Consider the following 14,039-nt stretch of genomic DNA (forward strand, 5'->3'; position numbering starts at 1 on the left):
GATCTGAAGTGCCATACAGTGCTAGGTTTTGGGTAGCAAGCATTCTCACAATGGCAATGAGCCTTTTCAGAACATTTTGCCAGTAAAGAGACTCTGATGCAATCTTCTCTTGATGCTGATCATCTATGGTGGCCTTTAACCTTAATCTCATCTCAAGCTCTTTCAATTTATGGAATGCTCTCTGGTGATTTGCTGCCTTCTCACGGCATGCCAGATTTCTCCAGTCCTTTGTTCCTGTAGAACCCAATGTGGCTGGAACATTAGACTGGAAGAGTTTGCAACAAAAACGGTATGCAGCATTCTGGGTTTTTGAGTACATAAGCAATGGCCTCTCCACTTTGTCACCATTGGGGATTTCACACCAGTAAAGTGTCGGATGGAAACTTCTATATTTATTGTCTTTGGGGAACATGAAATTTTTCACTTGCTGTGGCCCATGCAGTACAAGGAAGTTCCTCAGGCTACTGCTCAAGTGGGTCCACAGTCCTGGATCATCTAGACTTAAGAAACTAAACTCAGCAGCAGCTGTTCCTTGAGCCTCCACCACACTCTTCTCTGATCTACACTTTTCTTCAGGAATGTGCATGGCTACATCCATTTGAGATGGAGATATGGATGCTGCAGTAGCTGCCAGGTCACCTGCACTCTGACTAACTGGAAGATCAGGCATCTCCTCCACCACTCACATCCTCATTGGTGCCGGAAGGCTCACCGTGGACATTTGTGTCTATGTATCTCAGGAGAGCTCCTCTCTGCTTAGATAGAAAAGCTTCCTTTGCTTTCTTTCTTTTTCTGAATGCTGCCCCAGAGGGGCGTTTTCTTCTTTCATGACTGCTGTTTTGTGCTAGTTATAGTGGCTCTCAACACTCAATTGAAGGGGACAAATAAGCAGGCTGGTAGCAGGGCCTGAGTGAAGGAAGATATCAGTGTCTTAAGGGCCTAACTGGCTCCTACTACTTCAGTTGACTGCCTGTTCTCCTCAAGTGGGTTTAGAGAAGCAGCAAGAAACAGGAAACTCCCTGAGAAGCTGGTGTCAATCAGTCCAGGCTCCTGGGGGTGCTAGAGAGGTACATAAGAGACTCCTCCTCCTCCCTCCTCTCTCTCCCTCCTCCTCTCTCTCCCTGCAGCTTCTGCTGCTTTCTGTTATTCCTTCTCACCTTTTCTCCTGCCTGCCTGTTATGTCTCTTGTATCCTCCTTCCACCAGCACAGCACTCCACCATCTTTGTGCATCTAGAGCAGAGAGAATATATATGCACCATCAACAGACACAATTTTCTACACTCTGGGTCCTAGTGGCATCCCCCCTCAGTCTGGCAACTGAGGCGTCCACCTCAGTTCGCCTCATGGTAAGGCCAGCGCTGTCCTGTTGCTGCATGGACACAATGAACTCACTACTGTGGTGTGTATAAATGGAGTCACAGATCAATGCATCCCAGCCAGTACATCTTGATGATTCACTCTAATAACTGAGCTCATATGATAACTCCCCATACGTCTAATTGTTTTTTTTTAAGTCCTAGACATGAGAGCATGGGTTCTCCCAGGTCCTTTCTCTCCCCATGTACAAAAGAACTTAATGTAAATGAGCCCAGGTGAACAAAAGGTCTTTGCTCCTCCTACTGTTTCTGAGTTGCCATTTCCATTTGATAAATCCCCAGGTTCTCCTGTCAAATGGCTCTCATCTGATGCAGCTCGGATGACTGCACACTCTGATATGAGCAAAGAGTCCTGTGGCACCTTATAGACTAACAGACATTTTGGAGCATGAACTTTCGTGGGTGAACACCCACTTTGGTGGATGCACCCACGAAAGCTCATGCTCCAAAATGTCTGTTAGTCTATAAGGTGCCACAGGATTCTTTGCTGCTTTTACAGATCCAGACTAACACGGCTACCCCTTTGATACTTGACACTCTGATGTGACTGCTAGGAGAGGAAAATTACACATGGCTGTGTTGTGTAGGATGGGGGTAGAACAGAGGGTATCTCTTCCTCTCAATTCCCAATATCTCTGCAGTGTAATTAGCAGTTCCTTATATGATATCTGAGTCCAGGCAAGAGCTTAGGGAGACCCTATGCAATGAAGCTAGGCAGCACAGGCTATGTTTTGGCAGTCTGGGGAACTAGAGAGACAAGGAGATCTTCAGAGTCTGTCAGAATCTAGTATCAGAGGGTAGCCGTGTTAGTCTGGATCTGTAAAAGCAGCAAAGAATCCTGTGGCACCTTATAGACTAACAGACGTTTTGGAGCATGAGCTTTCGTGGGTGAATACCCACTTCCTCAGATGCATCTGAGGAAGTGGGTATTCACCCACGAAAGCTCATGCTCCAAAACGTCTGTTAGTCTATAAGGTGCTGTCAGAATCTAGTGGCTTGAAAAAAGAATCCTATTTATACTCATTACAGTCAAGAATTGTTCTTTCTCCATCACAAAGGACACTACATCCTCTTAGCACCAGCCTCAGTGATAGGAGCAAGGGTGGCTCTAGGCATTTTGCTGCCCCAAGCACGGCAGGCAGGCTGACTTTGGTGGCTTGCCTGCAGAGGGTCCGCTGGTCCCGCGGCTTCGGCAGACCTCAGGCAGGCTTGCCTGTGGGATGTCTGCCGAAGCTGTGGGAGGTCCGCCAAAGCCACGGGACCATTGGACCCTCCGCAGGCACACCTGCGGGAGGTCCGTTGAAGTCGCGGGACCAGCAGACCCTCCACAGGCAAGCTGCCGAAGGCAGCCTGCCTGCCGCCCTCGCGACGACTGGCAGAGCGCCCCCAGTGGCTTGCTGCCCCAAGCACGCGCTTGGTATGTTGGTGCATGGAGCCGCCCCTGGATAGGAGGGGACCTGCCAAATGCATCCTTCTACCCACTAAGGTCTGAGGGGTCTGGTCTTCTGACTTGAGGGTGTGGTCGTATCAGTGCTCCTGTGCATATGCTGAATTTGTCACATACATTAGAGAGGGGTTCATATTATACCTTTTAAAAAGGAATAGCATGGTGTTCTAGAGGGATGAATGACATGCATCCGACGAAATGGGTATTCACCCACGAAAGCTCATGCTCCAATACGTCTGTTAGTCTATAAGGTGCCACAGGATTCTTTGCTGCTTTTACAGATCCAGACTAACACGGCTACCCCTCTGATGGTTAATTCTGAGACTTCCTAATCTGACAGCATGGTCATGCAGATGTCAGATGGGAATACATACGTGCTTGTATTATTCCAAATGACTTTGAATCCTGATTCAATTCTCTGACATCACAGTTGTTATGCAGATATCATTCAAATTACCTCACGCCAGGCTTCTTTAGTACCTGAAATCCTTGAATGCAGAGGTCAATCCAAACCTCCATATCACCAACAAGGTTCCCGGTGCTAAATGCTCAGCAACACAAGCAAACTCATCTGATGGCCCGAGTCAAAGCCTATTGAAGTCTATAGAATGGCTGCCATTGAATTCAATGGGCTTTAGATCAGGCCAAACAAGGTCACATAACCCCCCCACAAAAGACATTCCTTAGGTTTGCCAAGCAAAGGAACTTGGGCTAAAAATAATAGAAGACAATTGAGAAATGAGCGAGGGCTTAAACAGCCTTCTTTAGGGCTCCCAAAATTCAAAGGGTGACATTTGAAAACAACAAGAGCTAAACGAGCATGCATTATATGCAGTTTCAGGCCTTAATCCTTCAAATACTTATACCTGTGAGTAACTTTACATGAAAGTAGCCTACTCCTGTGTAAAGTTGCTCAGGTGCATAAAAATGTTTGCAGAATCAGAGCGTTAGGTGCTTATTTTTGAAGATATGCCCTCTCAAAAGTCTGTGGTTGTGAGGTTTTGTTATGCAAGCATCTTATTGCTCCATCCCATAAATCTCCCTGTATGATCCCTGAAAAACAAATTTCTATGGCGGGATCATTTTGGGAGGTTGTTTCTCTATAATTCATGATGATTTTGCAGGTGACCTGGTATGCACTAAAATCACTGCAAAGCATAGAGTTCCTCCTGCTAGCACTCCATTAATTCCTCTCCTTTTGTATTTCTGAGACCATAGTTGAGGTGCTCTGATTTCTGTTTTCTATTCCGTCCCAGTCACTCTCACAGAATATCATATATTACTTTCATGGCTCTAACAGCACCTTAGATATGGGTGTACAGAGATGACTGGGAAATTAACCCAGATCAGTTGTGTCAAAAGCAGCAATGGTAATTACAGTATTGCCAGTGCAAGGAGAGATAGGAAGGGTACTGTCGTATGTGTAATGGCAGAAGCTGATCACAGAAGGCCATTAACTGTACCCACTGAAGCCAATGGCAAAACTCCCATTGATAGAGTGAACATATTTCTCTATGCTAAATACAGGGCACCTGGTAAAATTACTCGTATTCAGGAGAGTTCAATGACAATCAATCAGAACTATGCAGTACAAACATTCAAATTAACATCAAGCTGACTGAGCCCCTGTGAAAAAGAAATACTGCGTAGTGGGATTCTTTTTATTTACTTCCTTATCTTTAAGGCTTTAGGGTTCACAAGGGGAGAGTTGACACACACACACTCTCCCATACACCTCTCTCACACACGGGACGACTGACCTGGCCCATGTCTTTGCACAGCTAATCTCACTCTCCCCCTTGCCCACCTCCCCACAGTTGGAAGCAGCTTGTCCCTTCCTGCCCGCATTTCGCAAGACAGATAACACCTCCAGGCTGCTGCTGGCCACTGACATAACCCAGCTGCCTTCTGTCTCTCGGCTACAGAGCAGGCAAGAAGGGGTTAAGCCCTAAGGATGTATTGTGCACCAGGGCCCAGGGAATCTGACTGCAGAGGCTTCAGCAAACCCAGCCAGAGAGGTGGCTCAGCAGGGAAGGGTGCCTAGAGGATGGAGCAGCCCCGTGCTCCCTGGGAGAAGGAACCAGAGTGGGTGGGGGAACAGGGTGCTAAGCCCCTGCCCTGGGGGCTGCTGTGGAGCCTGCAGGTTTGGGGCATGACCAGGCTGGAAATTGCTTCCCCCTCACCACTCCAGAGCTGAGCTGAGGGGTAGAGATGCTTCACTGTGCTAGTGCTGTGCGGGGCTTTGGCACATGCAGGGCTTGGCTCCTTCAGGCTGGTTCCCTGGGCCAAAGGATCTTGGGCTTTCCCGGGGCGCCGGCCCATCTTTAGAGGTTTCTAAGGTCCAGCTTGACAAAGCCCTGGCTGGGATGATTTAGTTGGCACTGGTCCTGCTTTGAGTAGGAGGTTGGACTAGATGAACTCCTGAGGTCTCTTCCAACCCTAATATTCTATGATTCTATGAAGGAACCTGCCAGCCAAGCTGTTGGTGAGCTGAGCACTCCAACCAGGGGCTGGTTCTCTGCACAGCGCTGGGAGCCAGACATGCCCCACTGTGGGAGAGGGATATGGAGGAACTGTGGGGCTGAGGTGTGTGTGAAGGGGCAAAGCAGGGGGAAGATAGCGAGAGGGGGAGCACGTAAAGGGCTGATGGGTGTGCACTGTATGCGACACGTAACTGGCTGACACCTGGCGCGTGCCTGCACTCACCAGCCACTGCAGCTCACAGTGCACAGCCAGTGCCATCCGGAAATGGGATGGGGGGCAGGGTCCTGCTGGCCAGAGCTGGCACGCAGCGGGGGCTGTATTGATGGACCAGCAGGGGGAGTGGCCAGCTTTGCCCCGCCTCCAGCCTTGCACACCCACCCCCATCATTGGCCATTGGACACCCCCCCCACCACTGGTGGGTGGGCAGCTGGCGAGCCGGGATCCAGCCAGCAGCAGGACCCACCAGTACTGATGGGGGTGGGGGGAGAGATAGAAAATATGGGAAAATTTGCCTGTTTTTTTAAAAAAAGTCAAGACACCTGTAGTCGGGCTTGCAAACGGGACATCTGGTCACCCTGCCCATTGAACTGAATAGAAATAGCATTGGGCTCATATTGCTGCTGTTTCCTTATGAAGCAGAACATAATGAATGTAATCAAGGCATACTGTAGACAGTGTCTCACTCCCTCAGACTCCTGGATTATCTGTGCTGCTGTGTTACAGCGTGTATCCGACCCTGGATGCAGGTGGCATTGACTGCTGAATAACTACCTAGTGCCGGAAAGAATTGACTGTTTGTGTCTCTTTGCAGCATGGTACGAAGGGTCTGATTGTCAAAAGTGCTGAGCACTGACAACATCAGTGGGAGCCCGTGGGAGTTGTGTGGGGCTCATTAAATCAGATCTCCTGTAAATGTCTATAACAAGGCTAACCTTGAACAGCCCTTTCCAGTTCTGGGTATGAATACAGAAGAATGTATTTTTTCAGACCAATAAGTATATAAGGGGGGCATTTTCAAAGGCACAAAGGGAAGTGCCTTTGAAAATGCCATAATCCCACTGGTAGTCAATAGGAATTGGGTGCAATACTGGCCTCTTTGCCTTTGAAAATCTCCCCCTAAATATTTTACAAAAATATAGCTATATAGGACCAGATTTTCAAAACAGCACAGGATCCACATGGGGCCAGATTTTCAGAAGAGCTCTGCTCCCACTTCAGCACCAAAGTGAGAGCTCAGTAGGTTTGGTGCAGGTTGAGTACCATACCCCACATGCACATTTTCCATAGCAGAGGTCAACTAGCCACAGTAACATCCCAGTAGAACCCACTGGGGTTGTAGATACATTTACCTTTGTTTTCGCTTCAGCAAGAGCTGATTTTTTGTGATTACATTTAACAGCCAGTGAAAGGGGGATGGAGGAGAGAGAAAAAAGGAAGAGAAAAAAGGGAAATGCATCTGAGTGGCAGTGAGACAGGTCGCCTGGCAAATCTCACTACAAACAGGAGAGATTTTGGAGGGATGAGGCTGGGCACTAGCAGACAATTGTTCTCTCATCAGTGCTATTTAACTTCTTTCATTCCCAACTGAGCATTGCCTTTGTCTATGGACTTTAAACCTCTCCCCTCCTTCCCTTTCATTCTCTCGTATGTAATTCCCAGCTGCTGACGGAACTCTAGTAACTTGCTCTATTCCTTTGTCTCCTTCAACCAATCCCCTCCACCAGCACCACTCAAATGAGCTGGCCTTTTCATAATAATTAGCTCACTCTCAGGCCCTAAGTGATTGTGAAATACATATAGGCTTGGAAGGATTAGATTTGTATCGGTAAATGTCGGCAAACATTGATTTTGCTGCACACGCACAACTGACACAAATATTTCTATTTAAATTTACAGATAGACAAGTAAGAAAAATTCTGCTTGAGAACTTATTACAGTTTGATTTCAGGATATTTATTTTGTATATTTTGACGTGATGTTGACAATCTGTGTATTAATGGTTATAAAGCTTTAATTTTTTGAATCTCGGCTACTGCCATTACATAATTATTGTCTGACCCCCTCCCATAATTTCTGTAAAAATTGATAAAAACTGAAAAAATGCTTGAAACCCATAATTTTACACAACTGTGAACATTTAAATTGGAAACAAAAATTGAAAAAAATGTTTAAAATTAACACATCTGTCAAAATTACAAAACAAAAATCTAATACTGTACTGAACATCCTCTCTATTTACACACACACACACACACACACACACACACACACACACACACACACACACACACACACCATCTATGACAACTCTCTAATTTCAGCATGTGCATCGTATCAGTGAGATGCATGGAATTTATTTAGGGTGGTATTCTGGCTGGACAGCCAAAGTGTTGGGGGAGAGTGTTGCTCAAGCAATGGTAGCTGGAAACATGCTGCTTGCAGAAAACAGAACGTCGTTTCTAGCCTTGTTGGTGGTGGTGGGGTTGTGCTCATGTGTGGTGACTAGCACATCTGTAAAAAAGGTTCAGGGTGTGCCAGCCTCAGAACTGAACTCCAAGTGCTAGTGACAAGGGTGGGGGTGGGGCAAGAAAGACCTTAAACACACCTCCAGCATGTCTGATCAGACCCCTTTTGGGGATGCTGCACCAGAAACCCCCTCCATTTATCAAGCAATTCTATCCTAGAAGTCTCTAGCAGGGGAACACTTGGGGGCAATGGCCTCCTGCATCCTTCTCTCCTCCCACTTCACAACCACCTTGGGAAGGCCAGGGTCTGACGCTTCAGAGAGACCCCAGTTTAAAAACCACAAAACACAATAAGTGCCATTGCAGTTTACCTTTTCTCGTCATGTCTGTAAGATGTGGAGGTCCGGCCACTGGTCCAAATAAACATCTTAGAGGATTGCCCAGTGGTGCCTTTCCTTACTGTGGAGGTCTTGGAGGGATGACGGAACGACCTAGAAGGAGAGGAATAGTCTCTGTCAGTATTCATTTGACCATGTTGTGTCCATCATTGCTAAGTTCCCGGGCCTGGATTCCTATCCATTTGGCAGTGCTCAGTGGGCTCTGGTCCGAGGAGGTGGACCTTCTGATTATTCGAGGCGATATGTAAAGTGACAGAGATGCCCTCTCTGTTCCCTTCCAGGAGCTTTATCTTCTACTTTTTTCTCTCTCTCTCTCATTTGTTTTGCTAGCACTGACTCACATCAGAGATAAGATGTCGTTTCCTTGCCTGTGCTTTACTGCCTGGACAAACGCTTGCTTTGCTGTTGGATCACACACTCTGGAAAATGGAAACTTCACCTTGGAGTGAACTCCAAGCGCTGGCTAAACAATAGGCTGGAATCTTTTGCTGTTCCCATCACTTTTGCCTGCTTTCCTCCCTGGCCCAAGACCTCTTGATACATTTGTTCGAAGCAGCTATAGGTTTTAACTAATTACGTGAGCCCATGGTGTATTCAGAATGCATTGATCTGTCACCAAACTCGTAGTTAAATCTAACTGCAGTTACAGTCCCTCTCCCAGCTGGCATTCTGATTGGCGCGGCTTGAGAGAATCATAGCAACTTCACTAGGTGCTCCATTGATGCATGCAGAATAAATGTTGAGGACAGTTTGTTTTCCTTTTTCTATTGCTCATATAATGGATTAACTCTTTCATCGCCAGGATTCTTAGCTGGCTCTTAGGCACTAATGTAATAAACATGATTAATAAGATCAGGCGAAGACCATCCACAGGCTGATCTTTCTGGTGAGAGTCTCTGCCAGCATTATACCTTTTCCACAGCATATCAACCTGATGTATGTTAATTAAGAGGTTATGTATCTGTTACAAGTATCAGGGAATAGCTGTGTTAGGTTGTATCCACAAAAACAACAAGGAATCTGGTGGCACCTTAAAGACTAACAGATTTCAGTCCTGCAACCCTAAATCAGTCAAAACTCTCAGTGGGTACCGTGCCTGAGTAAAGACAGAGTTGCAGCACCTGGAGCTATTTATTCTTTTGGAAGTGTATCTGATATCACTACAGGCTTTAAAAGGATTTATTGTTCCAAACCTGCTTAGCTGATAGAGTCATGGTTGTCTTAGAAGCAGAACAAGGACTTTGTTTTTTAAATGGGCTCCAATTAATTTCCTCCTACCGTCCCCTTAATCTACACTCCCTTCAGCAAATGCTCCCACTCTAAGATTTGTGCTTTCTTTCATACCCCCAACCCACCGCCAGCCTGGCACAACCTCCCACTTCATGTCTGCCAAGCAGGCTCTCTGTCCTCCTCCTGCCATAGCTTCCTCCTACTGCCTTCTAATCAGTGATTTCCCTAAACGCTCCCTGAACACAACTGCTGCACAGGGCTTTCTCTTTTCTGTGGCAGGGCATGATACCAGTAGCATTTCATTTTCAGAGTTTAAGATTTAAAGAGGGGGGAAATGTAAAGGAGTTTTGATCTAGGCATCTGGTTTGGACTCACTCCTCTCTTTGTTAATTCATCTATACTGAGGTTTGCCAGGATCCAATTTACTTCTTTATAATTTTGATGGATGTTTATTTTTAAGCATTTTTTTTATTGATTTAAATTTTCACAGTTGTGGGATTGTGGTGCGGGAGTTGTCAGACAATTATTTAATGACAGTAGATGTTGAGATTCAAAGAGTTAAAACTTTTAACTGTTAAAGCATAAATTGTCAACCTCACCTGTCAAAGTATACAAAGTAAATACCCTTAAATCAATCCCTAATAAGTTCTCTAGAAGATTTTTTTCTTATTTTGCCTATTTTATTTATCAACTGAAATATTTTTTGTTGCTTTGTGTGAATATGGTAAAATCAGCGTTACTAACATTCACAGATAAAAAGCTAATCCTTCCCAGCCTAACTATATCTCAATTGGTTCTGAATGCTTATCCTTACAAACAGGTGACTTAATGATGCTCAGCATCTCACCAGATCGGGCCTTCGATTGTGAAGTCCCTTTGGGCAGAGGCCATAGCTCATTCTATGATTTGTAAAGCACCGTGTGCATTTATCGCACTATGGAGCAGGACTTAATAATAAAAATGAAATAGTCTGGATTCTAAGCGTCTTAATGTAGAACCTTTTTGTATCTCAGTGGCCATTCCCTAGCTCACTGAGAAATAAACGCAGCTGTTTGTGGTTTCCAGTGAGGGTGCACAGGCATTCCAGAGCGCTGCTTGTGTAAAAAAAAATGCTGTCACGCCACCATCTACAAAGTGAAACAAAGGGCTGATTCATGTACTTGCCTAGCTGTGAACCTGGGTGAATGCTCAAACTGACTGAGATGGATTTGGAGGGAAAAAAACAGAGCCGGATCTGAGCTGAAATTCAGCTTGGCATGTGAGAGGGCTGGAATCCAAATCTGGATTTGGATCAGAATTTCACAGCTGGACCCCATGCCAGGAACGAGGCAAACAAAAATCCTGGGTCTTTTCACTCCAAACTTTGCAGAGGAGTGGGAAGGAGGCTTGAAATTTAGAGAGAAGGAGGCCCTTCTCTAAAAACCACCACCAAAACATTCTGCCTATTTAGGCCTTGGGTGACACCATAAAAAGCTACAATGTACCAGTGAGTTGGCCTTTTGGCAAGTGCTCCGTGACCCATTGTTAGCACTGAGCACTCTCAAAATCACACTGAAATGAATAAAATCCATCTGTGACTCTGGGGCAGGGACTATCTTTTTGTTCTGCATTGTACAGTGCCTGGCACACTAGGATCATGGTCCATCAGTGGGCTCCTTGACGCTACCACAAAATAAATAAATAATCTAAGTCTTTGTATCACACTCATGGGTGGACACAGATTAGGCAGGAAGGGGAGCTCTTTGCACCAGCCAAAGAGGGGGAAGAGCACTGCTTAAACAAGCAAGGAAGAAGAAAGGAAGATATGTTCTCCCAGTCTCCTTACTTTAACCCCTGATGCGTGTCACTGTGGTATCTGAACACCTAAACAGTCTTTTCTTTCCTTTTCACCTGAGCAAAAAACCATAGTCAAGTATTAGAGGAACAATATATAAGAAAAGGAAGTTGTGACTAAAATAACTATGGCTTGGAGGTCAAAATATTAGCTACCAGCATCTAATCAATATGATGATCCATTAAGGAGAGTTTTCAAGCGGTCAGCATAGGTGCTGGAACTAGAGGTGCTGGGGGTGCTACTTCACCCTCTGGCTTGAAGTGGTTTCCATTATATACAGGGTTTACAGTTTGGTTCAATGGCTCTCAGCACCCCCACTGTACACATTGTCCCAGTGCCCCTGGCCATCAGAGTAGAGCACTTGGGATACAGGACTCCTGGATGCTATTCTTGGCTCTACTACTGACTCACTGTGCAGCCATGGGTAAGGCATAGTCTACATTAGAAAATTAGGTCAACATAAATACGTTGCTCAGGAGTGTGACAAATCCACACCCCTCAGTGGTGTTGTTAAGCTGACCTAAGTCCCTGTGTAGACACTGCTGGGCCGATGGAAGTGCAGCTACTGCCTCTCTGGGAGGTGGATTACCCATGCTGATGGGGAACCCCTCCCACTGGTGTAGGTAGTGTCTACACTGATGCACTAAAACGGTGTGGCTGTGCTGCTGTAGTGTTTTAAGTGTGGACAAGCCCTGTGACACTCAGGTTGACTAAAATAGCCTCTAACATTGGGGACATCAGCTAGCAAACAGAAAATTGTGGCATTCAGTACCATATTTAGTGTCCACTTTTATAAACTGAAACCTGGCCCTCTGCGCCTCAGTTTACTCAGTCTGTACATATGAAGCCGTTGTGAGGACTTATTGAAATCTTCAGGAGGAAGGCCTCTAAGATTCTGTTCACACACAGTCCTATCACTCCTGTTGGTGTCACTTGCTGAAAGGTAAAGTTACACATGGTGTGTGAACGGCTAAAACTAAAAGTACTGAGTGATGCAGCTGGACCTACTGGATGCTGTGCTGATATAGCCTAAACCACTGCTATAGTCATTGGGAGACCTGGAGGAGCTTGGTTATCACAGACTTTGCTCTAAACTAAACACAGCTGAGCATACTGTCAAGGTGATATACAGCTCATGCTGCCTGCATTCGTTATACTGTCCTTCTCCGGTAGGATGAACAGTAGCAGCATCACCACAGGAGCTAGACATCTTCTGACTCACCTAGTCAGAGTGAAGGCTTTGTGATGGCAGCCTTCAAAGTGGAGGGGGGTGGCTGCAGTGCACGGAAGGGTGTATGGGAAGGAAGGAGAGGTCTTTTTCTCTGGAAAATTTTAAGGGATTTCAGAATGTTTCAGAATGCCAGTGCCTTGGAGCTACCCATATGTGATATCATTAATGCTGCCTGCTCCATTAGCTGGGCAATCCAAGCCACCCTTCACTATTTAACAGATAATTACATGCCTAATCTTGTGTAAAATTGTAACAGTAATGACATCACAGCAGCCACTCTAAAGGTCAGATGTAAGTGACTTGGTTCACTGTTTTCTTTAGCTGTAAGGATCACCTATAAGTTATGATCCTTTCACAGGAACAATGGAATGTGAAATCTCCACGATCCTTCTTCTGAGGGCCTTTAGGGGAAAAGAAACATTTCACATGGAGGAATCTGAAACTAAATTAATATATGCTGGTTCAGTGGTTTGGTTAGACAATACGTTTCTTTCCCCCCCTCAGGATTGGACTGTGAATCTCAGTCCTTATCACCCAAAGCTGCAAAATAATTTCCCTATAGTATTGGAGCAGCCCCACTGATAAAAGGAAATACTTTTTCACACAACACATAATGAGACTGTGGAACTCATTGCCAAATGATGCTACGGAGGCTTAGAATTTAGCAAGATTCAGAGAGGGACTGGACATTTATATGAATGACAGCCATCTCCAAATTTATAAAATAGTATCTACTAAAAAGAAAAAAAGAGTTTTGAAATGGACATAAACCCTCAAGATCATGTCTTAAAACAATCTCTGATTATCAGGAGTTAGGAGAGACTTTCCTGTGGGGAAGATTATCCAGCATCTGCCTACTGAAGCAGTATCTTGTACCTTTCTCCGAAGTACTTGGTGCTGGCTATTCTCAGAGACAGGATTAGAAGGACTTTGGTGTGATCCAGTATGGCAATTCTTATGTTCCTATTTCAATGGGGTTAATATGGAGATTGGAAAGGGAGGCTGTGTTTTGGTTCTTGCAAAATTCAACTGGTCCTTGGGATCAGGGTTCCATTTTATTTAAATCACCACTGTTCCAGGGCAGGATTTGGGGGAGCTCAAGGTGTGCCGAAGTAAGCAATCCATCAACAGCATTAAAATAGAGTCCAACTCCCACTAGTGTTTTCAAGTACATGTTACATTTATTCCCTTTCCTGTGCTGCATTTTCTTAGGGGTAGACTTTGATACCCTCACTCAGAATGAGTAACAGTATTCTCCAGGAGCAGTCCTGCTGCTTTCAATGGCACTACTGTGGCATAAGAAGATCTGGGCAAAATGTTTTTTGGCAAATAGCAAATTTACCAAAAAAATGCATTTTGAGAGGTGCCAAAAAATGCATTTTGAGAGTCACCAAAACTATTCATGAATATGGGTTCATTTAAGTTTCAGCCAAAAAAAAAAAAAAGGAGGGGGGAGAGAAATGTTAAAGGTTTGTTTCACCATTTTTGAAACATTTTGCTTTGAATCAACATGACATTTAGAAAATGTCATTTCAAAATCACGTGCAAATGATTCATTCAACCTGAACAAATT

The 14,039-nt window shown here is 45.2% G+C and overlaps 1 protein-coding gene across 6 annotated transcripts in view; it reads right to left on the reverse strand.

Annotated features, from left to right (window-relative positions):
- Window positions 1-14,039, reverse strand: part of KCNMB2 (potassium calcium-activated channel subfamily M regulatory beta subunit 2) — a 273,073-nt gene that overhangs the window by 24,566 nt on the left and 234,468 nt on the right. For all 6 annotated transcript variants that reach the window (XM_030576316.1, XM_030576314.1, XM_030576319.1 and 3 more), the window contains one exon: window positions 8,145-8,264. In XM_030576316.1, coding sequence (XP_030432176.1) covers window positions 8,145-8,264 — 120 coding nt within the window. The remainder of the gene's footprint in view (window positions 1-8,144; window positions 8,265-14,039) is intronic.

Source organism: Gopherus evgoodei, chromosome 9 (assembly GCF_007399415.2).
Source record: "Gopherus evgoodei ecotype Sinaloan lineage chromosome 9, rGopEvg1_v1.p, whole genome shotgun sequence".
Lineage (NCBI taxonomy): Eukaryota > Metazoa > Chordata > Testudines > Testudinidae > Gopherus > Gopherus evgoodei.